We start from the raw sequence: 19269 nt of genomic DNA on the forward strand, positions 1-19269 counted from the left end.
TCTCAGGGGAATGTGGAGAAGCCCCTGCAAAAACTTTGATTAAGTTTCTGCCACCCTAGCAGAAAGCAGGCAGGAAATTAGAAATCAAGTTGGCAATAAAGCAAATTTTATTTATTGAATGGTTGCATTTTAGATCAAGATTTTTATCCCCAACCTGGTCTAATGCTCTTCCCTTGCCATGCAAAGCTTAGAGTGGGAGCTAGGGATTCACACCTCCTTTTCTGTTTTGGCACTGTCTGTACACACGTCACCCTGGGGAGGACCCGATATCAGGGGATCCAGCAAAACCTCTGCAACAGGGACAAAAATCACTAGTATTTGAATATTCCCACCCTGGCCTGCTAAGAAAAAAGTTACTTTTTAAAAGAAAAGATAATAGAAGAAAAAAGAGACCTAGAAAAGGGATAAGGGTGGACAGGAAAAGTCTTGAGTCCTCTGGGTCTCAGTGAGTGAGAGGCCAGAGGTGGTCTGATCATTTAGAACGTCTGGAGTGATGTGAGGATCTGAAAGCAGAGCAAGGAGGAGGATGTGAAAGATGCTTTTCTGTGCATTAAGAATGTATCCCTGCTCTCCTCCCTTAACTTTGGCATGTCCTCCAGAGATTGAGAATATATTTGAAACTTTACTTTGTGGGATCACTGGCCTGCTTCTCTGAATGTAACTCTGTCATTCAGACCACAAGGCTGCCTGCATTTTCACAGGGTTGCACCATTTTTCCCCCAAACTTGGGCTCCCACTGAGGCCTGACCACCATGGGCAGTTGAGGATCTGGGGTTGACTTTTCTCAGATCGAATAATGTTAACCTAGACCAACTTCCTGGAAGGATGCAAAGGTAGTCTGGGATCCTTGATGTATTCTCGGACCCATTCGTTATTGGGGTTGGTACAGATCTCTCGTTTCCTTCTGGTGATGAAGCTGTGGAGGCAGAGTTAGACTGTCACGGGTCATAGAGTATGTTGGGGGTCCAGTCGACACTTCTAGCTCACAGCGGGCTTGCCTCATGCCCTGTACCACCTCCCTAGGCCTCCCTCACCTGGGTCCCCTCAGAAGGCCTCCCTCTCTGGCCTCTAGACCTCATCTCTTCATTCAGCCCCTTCCCCACTCAGCCTAGACTCTCAGGCTTGGGTTTCATTATGGCCACCATTTCTTGGGCCACACAACTATAAGTGGCAAAAATCAAGAACGAAACCCAGGCCTGTCCTGTGAGAGTCAAAGCCCAGGCCCTTAACCACTGTTCCCCTGTTCTAGCATGGAGACTTGGTTCTGTGCACCCCATTCCAGCCTTGGGCTCCCCTTCCCTCTCCATAGAAATGTCTGCAGAGCGGTACTTACATGATTGCTGGCAGGTAGCAGTTGAGGGCCTTTCTGTATCTCACCACCACTTTTCTTGGCAATACTTTCTCATGATACTTCAGGCAGCAGGTGGGTGGAGGGTTCACCGACTCAGGAATTTCTGAGGGAATGACGTTGAATGCTGAGCCAAGGAGGTAGAGAGGGAGCCCATGGCTGCCCACTTCCATGTCCCATCCCTTGCATTCCGCTTTTCTGATGGCAAAGCCATTTATCAGCAGGGACTGATGGTAGCCTGATGGATAATGGAGAAAGTGAAAAAGCTGAACCTTCAGCCTCTGGACTGAATGTCACCAAGTACAGAGGACTGGGGTAATCACATTTGCTGATGAACTTGACTTGGCAAACACATATTGAGCTCCTATTACACGCCAGGCTCTATGGGGTTCAGAACATGAGGAAGACACAGTCACTGCTCTTGTGTACCTTACAGACCAGTCTGGGTAAAAAGGGAAAGTGAAAAGATAAACGCTACAATAGAACGTGGTCTGGGATAGAGTAGAATTTGACACAAGATGCTATGGGAACAGAATGAGGGGTACCTAACCCAGCCTGGGTGGTTGAGGAAGAAGTCCTACAGCAGGTGGTGCCTGAGTTGATTCCTGAAGGATGAGCAGGATTTAGGCAGACAGAGGGGTTGTGGGATCTGGAAAAAAGAAATGTATGGAGGCCTGAGGTGGGGGAAGCCCAGTGTGTCTGGGGGGACGGAACAGTTCCAGGAGGCTGCAATGCGAGGTGGGAAGGAAGATGTAGGAAGGGAGGACATTGACGAGGGAGGGGAGGGCCACACCTCTTCTGAGCTGTGATAGGGAGCCTGGATTCTGTGCTAGAGGCACCAGAGAGGCTGAGGTCAGGGAGGAGGCTGAGATGGGGAGATGAGCAGAAGTCAGGGCAGGAGGAAAAGGCTTATGTTTAGGCTTCAGAGTCAGACAGCTTGGGCTGGAGTCTCGACTTAGTGACTTGAATCATGGGCAAATTTCTTAATCTCTGGGTGTCTTTACCCGTTAAACGAGGGTAAAAAATTACGTCCTAGGATCGTGGTGAGGATTAGTTGAGAGAATGCTTGTAAAGCCCTTAACTCAGAGTGTGGCATAGAAAGACTCAGCGCTTGCTGTAATGAAGAGCCAATGGTTGTAATGGCCACTCTTCTGGCCTGGAAATGGCTCTTTCCCCCTCTCTTCGACACGCGCAGGATACAAGACTCGGCTAGGTTATCACTGTGTCTCCCTTGGGCTCCCCTGACTGCTCATCAGTTGGGGATATCACCTCACCCGGCCCCCAAACCTGCAGAGTGCAAATCCCTGACCCTCGCTTCCAGCTGGTGGCAAAGCCTGAGACTTCTCGAGAGAATCATTTGCCTGACCCGTGCTTTGGGTGGGCCATTTTCTCTTCCTGCTTGACCTTCCCGAAGGGCACTGTTGCCCCATCCCACCCACCAGAGGCACCTCTACCCACAGTGGCCCTGGTTCTCAAGGCAACGTTTACAAAGACCAGGGGCACCCTGAGAGCGTGTGGGCAGATTACATGGTGTGTGTGACCCTCTCTCCCCTGAGTGTTTACACAGGCAGAATCTGGCCAGACTATATGCCAAGGGCAGCCTTAGGGACAAAGGAAGGGCTGGGGCAGTTGGAGGCGGGTATGTAGAAGGCCTGAGTGCCTTGGTCCCGTCGCTGTCACCAGCCCTCATAAATGATGGTAGAGGCAGGGTTAGGGGGTGGGCAAAACAAGCCCCATTCTCCATAGGTCCCAAGCATCCCATAGTTCCAAAACCTCTCAACTTCCTTCAACCCCTTTTCTCTTTTCTCCAGACTTTATTTAGTCCTAGGCTGGAGGATGGAGATAGGGGCCCAGAAACCCACAAATGGTACACGTGGGCATCCCACCAGGACTTCTTTTGGCTGCCGTGGTAGTCCCAGCAAACTACAACAGACACTGCGAGCAAGGGGTGTCTAGGTTCAGACTCCCCGTTCCTGGGCTTAGCCTCAAACATCACTCATCCCTGACCCTTCATCCTGCCCTCGCAGAGGATCTATGGCTTTTTTCATCCACTTGCCTTGCCTCCCTCCTCATTGCGTACATTTATTATCTCTTCTGCTTCTTCCTTGGCTTTTCCTCCTAAATGATCATTCCTGCTGTCTGTCTTTGGGATTCCTGATGTAACCTTGACCCAGCTTCCTGAAACTGCCCAACCCCAGAAGGATCTGGACCACAGCTCAGCTCTACTTACAAAGCGAAGAGTTTGAAGGCAGCAGCTCTGTGTGCAGGAGGGGAGAGGCCCCGGGGTTGGTGACAGAGACCTGACAGCACTCTTAGCAACACCTCGCTGCCCGCTGCCCCGTTCCCTTTTCTCACTGCCGCCCTTCAGGGACAGGTGGACTCACTTGGCTGGCTGTGAATGGCAGAAGTAATGGTGAGCTGAGGAGAGAGAGGGCAGCCACGGAGACCGTCATCCTCTCAGTGGGGCAGTTGGGCTTTGGAGGCTGAACGGAGACAGTCTCCTTCCTGGCCATCCACGCTGGGCCCTGAGCTCTCTGGACTCTGACCACTTTAGCGGGCGGAGGAGGAGAGACAACGGCCCCTCCTCGGTGTTTGCTGAAGGGGAGGGCGGTGGAGGGCGGGGTCTGGAGCAGAGTTGAATTCGGTAAGGTTTGAATCCGTGTGAAGGAAAAAAGAGAGAAAGGGAAAGTGTGGAGAACGTGCCATGTGTCAGCACCTGGCAAGCCCCACTTCACTTAATCCTCCCAGCGGGGAGTAGAGATTTTCACTCCCATTTTGCAAATGAGGCCACTGAGGCTTAGAGAGGTTAAATAAATTCTCCAAGGTCACATGGGTAGGAGACAGATAGGCAGTCCTGAAAACCAGATCCGTGCGGTTTCACCATGTTCCCTGCCCCCATCTCTATGTTGGGGAAGGAGGAGGGAGGAGGGTTGAACTGACTATTTCCCCAGGTGATCGGTCTTTGGGAGGGCAAACAGAAAGCCGGATTAGAGAGAACACAGACCGAGGCAAGGGTAGGGTTAGTGCCCTCGGAAAAGGATGTGTGTCCACCCCCGCCAAGGACACATGATTGAGCTCACACTCTTTCTTGTCACAGATTATGCTACAAATACCACCCCCCAGCCCCCAAAGTGCCTGATCCTTGGGTCCCTGTTTGTTGCTGAAATGTTTGGCTTATTTATCAATGTTCTCATTTATCTCTTTGGACCTTGGACTCGGAACCAGTTTTACGTCTAATTAGCTGATCCCTTCTGGGTGCCCTCAGTGTGGGTTAATCCAATCTGCCACCATGGCCAGTCATGGCCAGCAGAGGGCACCCCAACACCATGAACCTGACAACCTGCTTCTGGGTCCGGAGTTCCAGCTGCGGCCCACCCCCACCTTTGTCTAAGCCTGGACCTGCCCCTCAGCATCTTAGCTCTTCAGACTGCCTCAGAGCCCGTTCCAGGCTGAAGGCAGCGTGCAGAGAAGAAATGAAAGATACAGGGGATTTTGCCTTTGATGCACTGTGAGTTTTAGAGATGTGAGGGAGTGTTTCAGGAGATGGGAGTAGAGGGAGGCAGGGGAAAAACAAGGACTATGAAGATACCTGTGGGGCTTGCTGTTTGGCATCACGGCTTATAAACAGGAAAAAAACATACAATGCAGTTAGTCCTGGTGTGTTCAAGACAGTCAGTGGTGGTGAAGCTGTGGCTTTTTATGAAGCTAGGGAGGGTACGTGTGTGAGATACCCCATTGACCTCTGTTTATGGAGGAGAGAAGGTCTGAGGAAGTCTGCTATACCTTCAGTGTGCAGGCACCCTCCTGGCCCTTGTCTGTGGAGGGCTGGAGGCCAGGAAGGGTGGTCATAGTGCCTACACTGGATGTGCTCTTCCTCTTTGTATGCAGAGCTCCTTCTTGAACCTGGAGGATGGGGGCATCACCCCCTTTGGGGGCAGCTGAGTGTTATTCCTGGAGCATAAGCTTCCTCTTGACTCCTGAATCATTCCATCTATCCACGCATCCATCCATCTACCCATCCATCCACCCATCCATCCACCATCCATTCATCCATCCATCTACCCATCCATCCACCCATCCATCCACCATCCATCCATCCATCCATCTACCCATCTGACTATCCATCCACCATCCATCCATCTATCCATTTCCTGAGCACCTGGTGTGGGTCAGGCTTTTTGCTATGCCTTGTGCAGGACACAAAACTGAGTAAAACAATAGAGTGCAACCTGATGTATGTAAGTGGATGGGCAAGAATTGGATAAAATATTTCCATGAGTCATTCCTATCCCAGTCAGCAGGGAACAGAGGCCTTGAGACCAGCCCAGAAAAAGACTATGGAGTTTGCTATAGAGAGGCCTTTATGAAGATTTACCTGCAAAATCAGGTGATAATTCTTAGCTTTACACTTGTGAAGCTTAAATAAGATAATGCACACAAACTGCTTAGCAGAGTGCTTAGAATATAGACGGCGCTACAAAAATGGAATCTGTTATGATTGTGGTTGTTATTGTGTAAAGGTAGCTTTTACACTGTCTTCCTCATTTTCTGCTCAGTTTTCCTCTACCTCCATCGGAGACCTGACCCATTTTTTGGCACCAGGCTCTGGCCAAACTTTTGCAGAGTGATGCTTGAGGCTGAGAGTGCCACCCTGAGCTGGGCTCACCAGTGTCCTCAAGTCTACTGCCAATGGGCAATTTAGTAGAAATGAACGAGTGCAGGGAAGGGCATGATGGTCTTTAATTCAAGGCAGGGCAGCTCCCAGGAGGTGTCTGGGGCTAAATTGGGAGTGGAGTTCAGCCCCATCTCTTTAAATTCTGAGCTGTGTCCTTCTCCGCTACTTCTGGGTCACTCAGATCTCCTCCAGCTCCTTTGATATAGTCCTGGACCCAGTCATCGCTGGGGTTGGCACACAATTGACGGCCATTTTTGGTGATGAAGCTGTGGAACAAGAGGGGAGAAGGATGACAAACCAAGGGTCCAGCAGCCAGGAAGCAAGAGCCCATCCTCCCTTCCTCACAAATTCCTCATCCAACCCAGACTGGTTCTCCTTCCTTAGTGAGAGGTAGCCCAGGGCCAGCGTCCTTTCTGAGGCATGCCCTTCAGCCCCTCAGGGCCCCTGGGCCCATCTAGTCTCGGTGTTCCCACCCAGGAAGTGCCCCTTGCCTCCCTTCCCCTCCCCCACACCTCCCCATCCATGGCACCAGCTTCCTCCTGGCCCCAGCAGGCCCCAGACAGCCCAGAAGCCCCCAGGTTCCCTCCCGACTGCCTCTCCCTGCGTGGACATTCCTGAGAAGCACCCTGGGGAGCACCCATTCTGTGTTCTCCCTGCCCTCCTCTCCCCTACCCGGGCCCTGCTGGCTCCCCCTCCCCCAGTGTGGTGTATGGGTGCCACCTACACAATTCCAGGCTTGGAGCACAGGCCGCCGGTCTCATAATAGCGTGAAATCCAGTGCTTCCTGATTGGCCGGGTCAGGTAGCTGTAGCAGCAGTCGGTGGGGTGGTAAGGTCCTCCTGAGGAGAAAGCATGGAGGGAAGCTGAGATCAGGGCACTTGTTTGTTTGGTTTTTTTAAATAAACTTATTTATTTTATTTGTTTATTTTTTGCTGCGTTGGGTCTTCGCAACGCGAAGAAAGAGAGACTAGAGAAAGCTGCGCGCGGGCTGTCTCTAGTTGCGGCGAGCGGGGGCTACTCTTGGCTGCGGTGTGCGGGCTTCTCATTGCGGTGGCTTCTCTTGTTGCGGAGCACAGGCTCTAGGCGCACGGGCTTCAGTAGTTGTGGCTCACGGGCTCTAGAGCACAGGCTCAGTAGTTGTGGCGCACGGGCTTTTTTCTCCACGTCATGTGGGATCCTCCCGGGCCAGGGCTCGAATCCGTGTCCCCTGCATTGGCAGACGGATTCTTAACCACTTCGCCACCAGGGAAGTCCCAGATCGGGACATTTGTTAAAGGTGACAGCTGCTGGCTGCCTCTGCCCCCGAGCAGGTGGAAGAGGGAAGGAAGGAGGGGACAGCCCCCAGAATTCCAAGAGAGGGCTGTAGAAAAAACTCAGTCCTCTGGTCTCCCCTTCAGACTCTTCCCGGGGCTCCCCTTTCCCTCTTCCTTCATTAGTGATCACTGTGCTTTCCATTCTCCACCCCCACATCCCCACCCCAGAAGGACTGGCTGATGACTTTGAACTCCAGATGGAAGAGCAGCAAAGCCCAGATCTCAGCGAGCCCACGCCATCCCTGGGGGCAGCTGGCAGAGATGCTCCAAAAAGGAGGGATGTGGGAAGAAATCCCAACAGGGATTGGGATACATGCCATTTGGGAATGCAGACCCTGCCCCTCCCAGTGTCCCCATCCTGCCCGTTCCCTGCAAAGAGGGCAGGATGCCCATACCAAGCCCCGAAGACAATGGCCCGGGGGCCAGGACACCCAGATCTGCAGGACACCCCACCTCACCTCTGCTGGCTTTGCGCCCCTCACCCCTCATTCCCTCCTCAGTCTCCCCATCTGTGAAGAGGCGGTTAACTGGATTGGTGGTCTTTACATGAAGTTTCCTGGAGGCACTGATGCACTTGGGAGTTCAGTCTTGGGTATAAGACCCCATCAGCCTTTTTGTCTGTTTTACATTTTGGGCCTCCTGTGTAAGATTTTGCTTAAAGAGAAGGTTTCCTGATCTAAAACACTTTCTAAAAAATCACTATTTTTCAGTTATTTTTTGATTCTGAAATTTCATGGCTCTTACAGGAGGTGCAAGGGGGTGACAGCAAAGTCACACCAAGATTGAATTATGGGGGTAGCAGGAAGGGCGTTTCAGATCAAGGACCCTGCAGTTAGCAGGTGCAGTGATTGGGGCTGTGCATGTTATGTGACCAACCTGGACAGAAATGTGGGTGTGCACAGCGATGGCCTCGGGGTCACCGACAGTGACCGGGTGCTTGGGTGGAAAGGGAAGGGCTGGTCCTCTTATCCAGCACCATTGCCAGCAGCATCCTCACTCCCCAAAGAGTGAAATAAGGGACCCGCTGGTCCCTGGGAACCACTGCCACTGCATTCCTCTGAGCTGTCTGAGTGAATTCTCAGAGAGGCAAATCAAACTGTCCAGATTCCGTCAACTTTAGTCTAGTTTTATTTCAACAGCCTTCTATGTTTCCCTTCAGTTTCTGAAAAGGAAATAAAGTAAAATTGCAGAGTGAGGAATAGTTTTGGCTGCTGTAAAGGCAGCTCATCTTAAGAAATAAGCTGAAAAAAGGTGGCCTGGGGACACCCCCAACTGTTGCATTTCCCCCTACCACATAACTAAAAGATGCTGCACTCGTGGGGTAGGGAGGACCCTGGAAGCAGCCTGGGTGCAAATCCCAGGAGGTAAATGGACATAGTGGCCTCGACAGGCTCCAAATACTGTTCCTCAGTCTCCCTGGGGATAATGACCCCAAATGGGATGAGCCAGTCTTTTGCTTAATGGCAAAGAGAGGTGAATTGAGGGAGTGAAGAGATAGCCTGGCCTCACTGCCAGGCACATGGCATTGACAGGAAGGGGACTCATCCCGCACAGGGTGAGGAAGACACAAGACCTTATATACATACAACGGAATACTACTCAGCCATAAAAAAGAATGAAAATTTGACATTTGCAGCAACATGGATGGACTTGGAGGGCATTACGCTAAGTGAAATAAGTCAGACAGAGAAAGACAAATAACTGTAGGATATCCCTTATATGTGGAATCTACAAAATATAACAAACTAGTAAATATAACAAAAAAGAAGCAGACTCACAGATATAGAGAGAAAACTAGTGGTTACCAGTGGGGAGGGGAAAAGTAGAGGTAGGGGGTTAAGAGGTACAAACTATTAGGTATAAGACAAGCTACAAGGATATATTGCACAACATGGGGAATACAGTCAATATTTTATAACTATAAATGAAGTATAACCTTTAAAAATTGTGAATCACTCTATCGTACACCTGTAAGTTATATAACATTGTACAGCAACTATACTTCAATAACACAAAAAAGAAGACACCAGACCTCCTTCTAGAGCCCCTTTCTCCTTGTATCCCCGGCAACCCTACTCGTGCTTGTTTACCCACAAGAACCAGGTTGGAAGGTATTGCACTCACTTGAATCAGATTCAGTCTTGGACCCCAGGGCGACGGTGATGAGGACAAGGAGGAGGGGGAGGGATGTGGCTGCCATGCAGACCCTCATCCTCCTGTGAAGGGAGTGGCTGCGGGAGGAGAGCTGGCCTGGTAGGGGCTTCGGAGGTTCCTGGGCTGAGGAAGTTTTGAGAAATGTTCATTGAGGCAACATATATTTTTTTAAATAGGGGAACTAAGATTTCAAAATAGACTTCTCAGCAATTTCATATCCTGCGCGTTTGTTGAGGGTGGAGTGAAGGAAGCACAGAGAGCTAAGTTTCAGGGAGGAAATTGACCTCCATCCCCAGTGGGAGTACGTTTAACCCTTTGATATAAGCTCTTCCTTAGTCGTAGGGCGACCATGAGCACAGTGGTAGAGGAGACTGTCTCAGATTCAGTGAAAGATCTCAAAGGCTGGGATGTGTCCTGTGCCCAATTCTGGTTCCTGGCCTCAGAACAAGGCTGTTTGGGGGCTGGAAATTGGAGGGGATTTGGGGCAACAGGATGAGGTCTGGAGCCCCCACATCAGGTCTAAGAAATCCTCACTTAAGCTCTTCAGCAGAACCTTTGTCTCTCTACCTCCTCCCCAGCCTTTCACTGTCCCCTGGGGTGAAGAAGTGTCGCGGTGCTCAGCAGATCATTTATTTAACAAGCATTATACTTTAAGGGTTGCTATACGCAATAGCTGCTGTCCCAAACGCTTCATGACTATTAGCCCTTTTAAGCCTTTTATCAGTAGTTGAGGAAACTGAGGCACAAAAAGCATCCATTACTCCCCCGAGATTTGACAGTTGATAAGTGGAATCGGGCTTCAAACTCAGGCAGTCTGGCTCCCAAGTCTGTGTCCTTAATCACTCTGCCGTGGAGAAGAAACGCAGGAGCCTCCGACGAGCTGTCTCTAAAACTGTCCTGCCTGGCTTGGCTTCTCTAGAAAACCTTTATTCTGAGACCTTTCTGAGTTCAGAGAGTGGATCCCTTTGGGACCTTCTCCCAGTTTCTGACTTTCATTACAGAAAAGGTTGATGGGAACCTAGAAAATGCTTCATTCAGGGATGGCTAGCAGGTTTCACTGATTAGTGGTGGACTGGCACTCAGTGTTGGAAATGGTTCTGAGGCCGTGTCCGTGCATCATGTGACTGAGGTGCTTTCTGTGAAGGTGCAGCTTGTGTCATCCTTAGATTTGTCTAAACAGGCTATTTACTGAGGAGGAACTGGAGCTCAGGAAGGGCCAGAGACTTGCTCATGTTCACGAAGTGATTTGGATGCAGGACAGACCCACCTCTTCACGCTCTCCGTCCAGTGGCCTTGACCGTGCTCTTCCTGGGGGAACTTGCCCTATTCTTGCTGTTGTGGTTAGAAGGCTGTTTCCATCTTCTCTCCTCCACTCGTCAGGGCAGGGCAGGCCTAGCAGATAGTAAGTGATCTGTAAGTATATGTTTTAGAAGAAGGATGAATTGAGCTGGTCTAAGTATGTATATCTCACAGGAAACAGCTGAATTCTCATGCTCAGGTGCCAAGACAGTAATTTATTCAAAATGTTCTGTATTTGTTATCAATAATAACACTATTTAAACTCCTCAAGTCAAATGATAACAATTGTCGTTAGGAACAATCTAAGGAAACAAGATGTTTCTGGGAAGAATATGAGTTGGGAAGAAATAATGATTACTTTGTTTTTGTGGAGACTAGCCTACTTGCCAAGTTGTTGCTAGGATCTCTACAGGAAAGTCCTTTATTTTTCAAGCAGTTATTGAATTCCTACCCACATTAGTCTGGTTACGCTCATTGCTATAATGAACAACCCCTAAATCTCAGGGGATTCATTACATGAAGGTTTATTTCTGGCTCATGTCACAGTCCCGTGTGGGCCAGTGGGATGAGTGTGAATGTGTTGGAGAAGGCTGTTTCATGCACCCATTCAGGGACCAAGTCTTCTTCTATCTTGTAATGCCGCCATTTTCCACAAGAGGCCTCCAAGTTTACTACAAAAGGGGAGAAGCAGAGAGGGATGGGCAGATTTTTATGGCCCAGTTCTGGAAATAGTATAAATTACTTTCCCTTACACTCCATGGACAAAATGAAGTCACCTGGCTCCAACTTAATGACAAAGGTAAGGAAAATATAGATCATCTGTGTGCCCAGGGACAAGAGAGAATGGGTTTAGTGACCACATCACTTCTTTGCCATAATATCATGGGCTAGGCTTGGAGGTGACCCTGACTTCAGAGGACTCATAGCGTGAAGAGGGACTCAAAAAAGTAAATGAAAATTGCAAAACAGTGGGATGAATGGACTTCTGTGGCAACATAATCAGAGACCTTAAAGGTTCTCCTGCTGCTCACTGGTGAGTATGCAGTGCCTGTTTAAAAAATGTTAAAAATATCGGACTTCTCTGGTGGCACAGTGGTTAAGATTCTGCCTGCCAATGCAGGGGACACGGGTTCAAGCCCTGGTCCGGGAAGATCCCACATGCCGCAGAGCAACTAAGCCCGTGCGCCGCAGCTACTGAGCCTGTGCTGTAGAGCCCGCGAGCCACAACTACTGAGCCCACATGCCACAACTACTGAAGCCCGTGTGTCCAGAACCCGTGCTCCACAACAAGCGAAGCCACTGCAATGAGAAGCCCGTGCACTGCAATGAAGAGTAGCCCGCGCAGAGCAACCCAGACCCAATGCAGCCAAAAATAAATAAATAAAATTATTTTAAAAAATGTTAAAAATGTTTTTCAAAGCAACACATATGCACTGATTAAAAAAAAATTGAATAATATAGAAAGGGTGGGTGGGACCCTTAATATGTTTACTTCTTTGCTTCATTGCCTGTGTGTGAGAAGTCTTCCAGCTCCACCGGCCTCAACCAAGTGGGTCATGCCCTCTGTCCAAGCACTGGCTCACACCAAGAGAAAAGGGAATGAGCTATATTACTTTTAAAATCTTTTTTTTCCTTTACTTTAAAAGTCTTGTCTGTGGTTCTAAAAGTGAAATAGTAAAAATATGGATTTTTCTTTTTACAGCTTTAAAGCACATATTTTTCTAGTTATTTTGCCCTTCTAAGATTTTTACTTTTAAAAATTCAAAATTGGTTGTCAGACTTATTTAGCCATATTTAAACTTTTCCCAATTGTATATTTCTTTTATAATTAAGTAGCTTTGCTCAGCTTCATCATGAAAACAATCAAGAATTAACACAAGTCAAAAGCCGGCCCATTTTGTTGTTTGTCCTTGAAAAGACAATGAAGATTCTTTTTTTTTTCAATTCTTTGAAATTAGTTTTTGGTTACTAAAGAAATATGTGCTTTATATAAAAGTTGCAAACAATGCTGAAGTTACAGTGTTGAGAGTGAGGGTTGCTCTTCAAATTTCCACTCTACCCTGCAGCATCAGCATTACCTGGGAACTTGGTGGAAATGCTGATTCTTTGCCCCACCTAGTCCTACTGAATCAGAATTTCTGTGGTTTTTTGTTTGTTTGTTTTTTTGTTTTTTTGCGGTACGCGGGCCTCTCACTGTTGTGGCCTCTCCCATTACGGAGCACAGGCTCCGGACGCGTAGGCTCAGCAGCCATGGCTCACGGGCCTAGCCGCTCCGTGGCATGTGGGATCTTCCCGGACCAGGGCACGAACCCGTGTCCCCTGCATCGGCAGGCAGACTCTCAACCACTGTGCCACCAGGGAAGCCCGACTTCTCACTTCTTGCTCTGTGCATCCATTTTTCTCCCAAGTTCTTTGGTCACCTTTACAGTTGCTACCCTGAACTCTTTCTTGGGTAGATTGCCTATCTCCACTTCACTTAGTTCTTCTTCTGAGATTTATTTAATCTTGTTGCTTTGTCTGGTGCATCTTCCTCAGTCACCTCATTTTGCCTAAGTTGCTGTTTGTATTTTTAGGTATCTGGTACACGAATTATATTTCTTAACCTTGGAGAAGTGGCCTTCCGCAGGAGACGTCCTGTGCATCCCAGCCGTACATGCCCCTCTCATCATCCAAGCTGTGTGCTCTAGGGGTTCCCCCTGTGGGGGCTGTGTGGTTCCTTCTGTTGTGGCGGGCTATGTGGGTGTCTGATAGGCTTAGTTGGCCCTGGTCTCTTTGTTTGCCAGGTTCTGCCTTGTATGGAGCTGTTGGCTGCTGGTTAGTAGGGCCTGGTCACAAGGCTGCTGACTGCAGAACTCCAGGGAGCCCCAGGGCTAGTGCTGGCTCACTGGTGGGCAGAGTCAGGATCTAGAAGACTCCAGGGTGTTATCTGCCTACTGGTGGGCGAAGCCAGGTCTTGGGGTTAGTGCCAGACTACTGGCAGGCAGAGCCGGATCCTGGAGTCTGGTTTCAGGGCTCAGGGGTCCCAGAGCTGGTGTCAGATCACTGGTGGTGGGGGTGAGCAGGTCCTGATAAATTGGCTGTGATGATGTCCGGGTTGTCCCAAAGCTTGTGTTGGCCTGCTAGTGGGCAAGATTGAGGCCCAGCTGGTCCCAAGGTAGGATCTGGCCTGCTGGTGGGCAGGCTGGTTTTGTAGGCTGTGGGATTGTGGTTTTCTTGCATGTGGTGTCTGCCCCCTGGTGGGTGAGACTTGTCCAGAGGCTAAAGCAGGCTTCCTGTAGGGCAGAGCTGGGGCCCTGAGGATTCTGGGGCTGGTGCCTGCCCCCCGGTAAGTGGAGCTGGGTTTTGCAACTCTGGTGGGTGAGGCCATGTCTAGAGGCGGCTGTAGGCTCAGGGGGTCTTAAGGCAGCCTGTCTGCTGATGGTGAGGCTGTGTTCCCACCCAGTGACTTGCTTGGCCTGAGGTGTCCCAGCAGTGGTGCCTACAAGCTGTTGGGCCAGAGCAGGGCTGGATCCTGGAGCAATAAGCTAGAGGGAAGATTCCACAGAGGTGCCCCCCAGCGCCAGTGTCCACGTGGTAGGAGGAGCTCCCAAGGATTGCGGTTGCCTCCTGCCTCTCTGGGAGACTCCCCAAGATCAGCAGGTAGGTCTGACCGAGGCTTCTATCAAATGTTTGCTTTTGCTCTGGGTCCCCAGGCCTGTGAGATTTTGTGTGTGCCCTTAAAGAGTAAGGTCTCTATTTCCCCCAGTTCTCTGGGACTGCCAAAATTAAGCCCTGCGGCCTTCAAAGCCAAATGCTCTGGGGGCTTGTCTTCCTGGTTCAGGACCCCTGGGCTGGGGAGCCTGATGTGGGGCTCAGACCTCTCACTCTTGTGGGAGAACCTCTGCAATGGAGTTATTCTCCAGTCTGTGGGTCACCTACCAGGGAGTATAGGACTTGACTACATCATAAGTCTGCCCCCTACACGTCTTATTGTGGTCCCTTCTCTATGTCTTGTAACTTGTAGCTTTTTACCAAGCACAGATGCAAGGGATTTTTGTCTAGTAGAAAAGATAATCCCCAAAGTTACAGATTTATTGCCCTATAGCAGCGGTCCCCAACCTTTTTGGCACCAGGGACCGGTTTTGTGGAAGACAGTTTTTCCACAGATGGGGTGCAGGGGAGATGGTTCAGGTGGCAATGCGAGCACTGGGGAGCGGCAGAAGCTTCGCTCTCTCGCTCACCCGCCACTTGCCTCCTGCTGTGCAGCCAGGCTCCTAACAGGCTGCGGACTGGTACCGGTCCACGGCCCGGGAGTTGGGGACCCCTGCCCTATAGGATATTAATTTGTTTTTCTCTAACAACATTTCAGAATGCCATCCCCGATAACTATATAAACCTCTGTTCCTCAGATGATCTTTGAATCAGTTTAATTGTTCCTTCATTAATGGGCTAAATACATCTTCGACACATATTCAATCTATACTTGAATGTCATGTTTTTAGCTTTTAAAAAACTCTACTATGATGTCTTGTTTTGACAAAAACGCAAATCCAAAGTTCAGCAATTCCGACAGATTCTTTTTCCTCTTAAAGTTAAAGTTAAATTGGATACTCTTTATTAATGCGCTGCTTTTGTAACCAGAACAGAACAGTAATTGTTGCTTTTTAAAAAATAATTCAGGCCAGGGCCCACCTAGGAGGTAGTCTGGGCTAGAGAGATGGAGGTGAGGGGGCCTACTTCAAGTATCTCTTCTCAAGAGATAGTGTTCTCAGGTCCTTGGTCACTGATCTTAGCTTCAGGTCCAACATGCATTTCTGAACATTCTCATCTTTGGGGTTAGCACAGACATGCTTCTCCCTTTTGGTGATGAAGCTGGGGAGCAAAGGGGGGGAAAGATTACAAACAGAGGAGGGTTCAGCAAATGGGAATGGGGAGGCCCATCCTCCCTGCCCCTCAGATTCCCACTCGGCCCAGCCTGTTCTTTCCTTTCTCTGCTGCAGGAGCTCAGTGGCCCCTCTCTGAGACCCTCCCTCAGGCTCCGAGACTCCCTTAGTGACTCGTGGAGTTTCCTTGGGCAGCGTCCCTCCTGCTCTCTCCTTCCTTCCCTAGCTTCCCTCTTCCCTGGGAACATCTCATACCTGATGGATCCTAATGAGGACATAAGCCTCAGCTGACCTGGCAGGATCCAGAGGGTGGGACTTTTCTGGACATCCATCCATCAGGTGCCTCCCCCCACACCCCCAGACATGGCCAGTGAGCTTGGCACTTACATGACAGCAGGCCGGGAACATGCACTGGTCGTTTCTACATAATCTTTCATGAATACACATCGGATTTTTACTTGGGTGTAAGAGGTGCAGCAGTCAGTGGGACGGTGAAAGCCTACTGCAAGAGAAAGGGTCACTTAAGGACTGAGTCTGAGGAAAACTAGATCCTTTCCCCCTTTCCTCCTGAGTACTGGGAAGGGTAAGAAGGTGCAAGACTCGAAAGTGATGTTTTCCTTCTCTGCCAGCACTTGCTGGTGTCTCCTTGCTTCACTCTCCCCAGGGTTGAGCTGTGTGTCGGAGGGCATCCAGGCGGGGCCACAACAGAGCAGGACCATTCCTCCCAGAAGAGGAAGGGTCTGAGGCCTGCAGGGGGCATCAGAGAACACCCCTCCCCCCTCCCCCAGATGAGCCAGCTCTTGAGACAGCCAGGTAGAATAGAAGTCATCTACGGAAGAGGCCACCTGTAGACCCATGGCCCATCCTGAAATTCCTTGGAGATGTTCACCACCCATAGGACCCTCCTCTCCCCCCAGGCCCTGTAAACGAGGTAGACCGAAGCCATTGAGCAGATATATATATACCGTAACAAAACTTTACCTCCGTGAGACATGAAGGGTTCGTTCTTCAGGTTCAGCATCAGGTGTTCTATTTGAGAGAAACAGTAGAGAAGGGAAGAAAAATTACTGGGAAGCAGTTGTTTCAACATCTCCATCTATCTCATTCCTCAACCCCATCCCCTGGTAGGGAGGCAAGGATGCTGGACCACTGGACCAGACCTGCCTCCAGACCCATTTTCTCTACCAAGGCCCTGAGACTTTTCAGGGAACGTTTGAAGAAGTTTGAGACATGAAAACATTCTATTGACTTGAATACAAAAAGCAAATTGCAAATCCAACACAAATAAATCAGTTGATTAGCTACATAATGTGATACGGTCCACAATGCTTTCCACACATTTTTGGAATTCACAGGACTCTGGAAGCAGACAAATGTTTCATTAAATGATTTGGTGGTACAATGTCACCCAAAGTGAAGTGAGGCTATCTACAGGCTTTATTTACTCCTTTAACATAGGAGTAAATGTGTTTGCTGCAGAAATATTACTATGTTTGGTTAATGTGTCTCTCAGACTCTGTCAGGGATGTTAAGTAACGTCCAGGTATGTGTTACCTTTTAAAATATATATATTTTTAGAATGTGATAAAATGTACATAATATAAAGTATACAATTTTAATCATCTCTAAGTGTACAGTTCAGTAACATTAAGTACAGTCACATATTGTGCAACTCATCACAATCCATCCATGGAACTTTTTTCTTGCAAAACTGAAACTCTGTACCCGTTAAACAATAACTCCCCATTTCCCCCTACCGCATCCCCTGGGCCACCGCCATTCTACTGTCTGTCTCTGAATTTAACTACTTGAAGTACCACATATGAGTGGAATTATACTATTTGTCCTTTTGTGACTGGCTTGTCTCACTTATCATTATGTCTTCAATATTCATCCATGTTGTAGCATGTATCAGAATTTCCTTATTTTTTCAGGCGGAATAATATTCCATTGTATGTATATACCCTGTTTTTCAATCCATTTGTTTGTCAGTGGACACTTGGGTTGCCTCCCCCTTTTGGAGATTAAAATTCATGCTGCTGTTAGCACGGTTGTACAGGTATCTCTTCATGTATCTGCTTTCAATTTTTTTGGGTATATCAAGAAAAGGAATTGCTGGGTCATATTTTATTATCTTTTTAAAACCTGAAAAATTCTGCATTCCAAAATACATCTAGCCCCAGAGATTTTGATAAGGGGTTGTAGACCTGTACTATGCTAATTAGGCAAACACAACTAAACTTTTAGTTCATTTCTTATATAGTTACATATGAATTATATTAAATGAGGCATGTGCACACACTTCAACACGCTTGGTATGATGTGTGTGGGGCTTGCAAAATAAAGTCTTAAATGACATGTCTTTCCATAACAGCTTGCTAACTAGCTTGTATCCTAATGCCACCACTTATGGCTGTGTGATCTCGAGCAAATTACCTACGGTTTCTATGCCTCAGCTTTCTCATTTGTAAAATGAGAATAATAATAAGCAAAACCATATAATTTGCTGATAGTCTACCCCACAGCATTGTTAGGAGGATCCAATGTATTAATATCTGTAAGACGCTTAGAACGGTGCCTGCTTTCACACAGAAAGGACTAGATATTTATTTGTTAAATAAATAAATAAGTGTGGTTAAGTAGACTTGGGTGAGTCACTCGCCCGGCTTGTCCAATTTCCTCCCTGAAATGATAGTTTTACACCAGAGGGTATATAATAACTCTAACATCATAGAATTCTATACCTCTTTCTACAGATTTACAATTTTACTACAGTTCTCTTGATGTAGCTGATAATAGTCCTATATCAGCTAAGAGAAAGTGTCATATAATTCTGGCCATGAAAGGGAGAGAATTGTTTCCCCAGGTGGGACCAGTCACCTGTATACAGTTTTCCCCAGGGACCGAAGGCTGCAGGGAGAGGTCTATACCTACTGCTGCTGCTTTTAACCAAGTATCACATCCCTATTGGGACAAAGGTGTCCCTCTGCGTCTCCTCCCTGGACTGAGGGTCACCATCCACCTGCCCACCTGTGAGAAGGCTCACTGAACTCACCAGCTGCAGCCTGGGCAGCAAGGATGAGGCAGGAGAGGGCAGCTATTGAGGTCTTCATCTTCCCCGTGCACAGCCAGTACCAGCCTGAGGACTCCTGGGCTCTCTGCTCTCTGACTCCCCCAGACCCCAGCTCTGCCCTTGTATTTATGAGAAGAGGGGGACCAGGAAGTCACAAGGCGGAGGTCAGAATGCTGTTCTTTGGCTGAATAACAGACAACACACTATTTCTAAAAAAGGGAACAAGCCTGGGAAGGTAACAGGAAGTAGAGGGCAAGGATGACTTGAGGCTTTCCCAACTGCCCAATGGATACAGGCAAAGGGAGGGACTAGTTTATGAAGGATACTTCCTCTAGGAGGTTCACTGAATACTTTAACCAGAATTTTTTCCTCGGGAGTTAACCCCATTCAAGGGCATGAGCAGCCTGTCATCAGGGGTGACCAGAGAGGATGCTCTAACGTGTGAACCCGGTCATGTTATCCCTCTCTTTGTTTCACCCCCACATCCAATCCATTAATAAATACTTTTGGGTCTACTTTCAAAAATGTGTCCAGAATCTTATTAT

General features: G+C 48.6%; 3 protein-coding genes across 5 annotated transcripts in view; 1 reads left to right on the forward strand and 2 right to left on the reverse strand.

The window, feature by feature from the left end:
* LOC115866397 (C-C motif chemokine 4) overlaps nucleotides 1-19269 on the forward strand; it is a 165734-nt gene that overhangs the window by 42398 nt on the left and 104067 nt on the right. The window lies entirely within an intron of this gene.
* On the reverse strand, nucleotides 805-9628 carry LOC115866402 (C-C motif chemokine 16). Of its 2 annotated transcripts, XM_060290654.1 has the most exons (4): nucleotides 9507-9548; nucleotides 3733-3766; nucleotides 1334-1454; nucleotides 805-916 (listed from the first exon to the last, which is right to left on the reverse strand). In XM_060290654.1, the coding sequence occupies exons 1-4, from the start codon at nucleotides 9546-9548 to the stop codon at nucleotides 805-807; spliced, it is 309 nt and encodes a 102-aa protein (XP_060146637.1). The 2 variants fall into 2 exon arrangements, with proteins under 2 accessions (XP_060146637.1, XP_030737798.1); XM_030881938.2 differs by lacking the exons at nucleotides 805-916; nucleotides 1334-1454; nucleotides 3733-3766 and adding exons at nucleotides 6071-6289; nucleotides 6748-6862 and having other exon boundaries at nucleotides 9461-9628.
* On the reverse strand, nucleotides 15439-18893 carry LOC115866399 (C-C motif chemokine 4-like). Its single transcript, XM_030881933.3, has 4 exons — nucleotides 18707-18893; nucleotides 16633-16680; nucleotides 16039-16153; nucleotides 15439-15640 (listed from the first exon to the last, which is right to left on the reverse strand). Exons 1-4 carry the CDS (start codon nucleotides 18762-18764, stop codon nucleotides 15502-15504), a joined length of 360 nt encoding a protein of 119 aa, XP_030737793.1. The 5' UTR covers nucleotides 18765-18893; the 3' UTR covers nucleotides 15439-15501.

This window comes from Globicephala melas, chromosome 20, assembly GCF_963455315.2.
Source record: "Globicephala melas chromosome 20, mGloMel1.2, whole genome shotgun sequence".
Lineage (NCBI taxonomy): Eukaryota > Metazoa > Chordata > Mammalia > Artiodactyla > Delphinidae > Globicephala > Globicephala melas.

Excerpts from the sequence above, each read along its gene's own strand:
- LOC115866402 (XM_030881938.2), bottom strand. The coding sequence starts at position 9,548 with ATGAGGGTCTGCATGGCAGCCACATCCCTCCCCCTCCTCCTTGTCCTC. Across the intron at positions 6,863-9,460 it reads CAAGACTGAATCTGATTCAA|GAGGACCTTACCACCCCACC; the intron begins GTGAGTGCAATA and ends CTTTCTCCTCAG. Across the intron at positions 6,290-6,747 it reads TGCTCCAAGCCTGGAATTGT|CTTCATCACCAAAAATGGCC; the intron begins GTAGGTGGCACC and ends CTTGTTCCACAG.
- LOC115866399 (XM_030881933.3), bottom strand. The coding sequence starts at position 18,764 with ATGAAGACCTCAATAGCTGCCCTCTCCTGCCTCATCCTTGCTGCCCAG. Across the intron at positions 16,154-16,632 it reads ACCCTTCATGTCTCACGGAG|TAGGCTTTCACCGTCCCACT; the intron begins GTAAAGTTTTGT and ends TTTCTCTTGCAG. Across the intron at positions 15,641-16,038 it reads TGTTCCCGGCCTGCTGTCAT|CTTCATCACCAAAAGGGAGA; the intron begins GTAAGTGCCAAG and ends TTTGCTCCCCAG.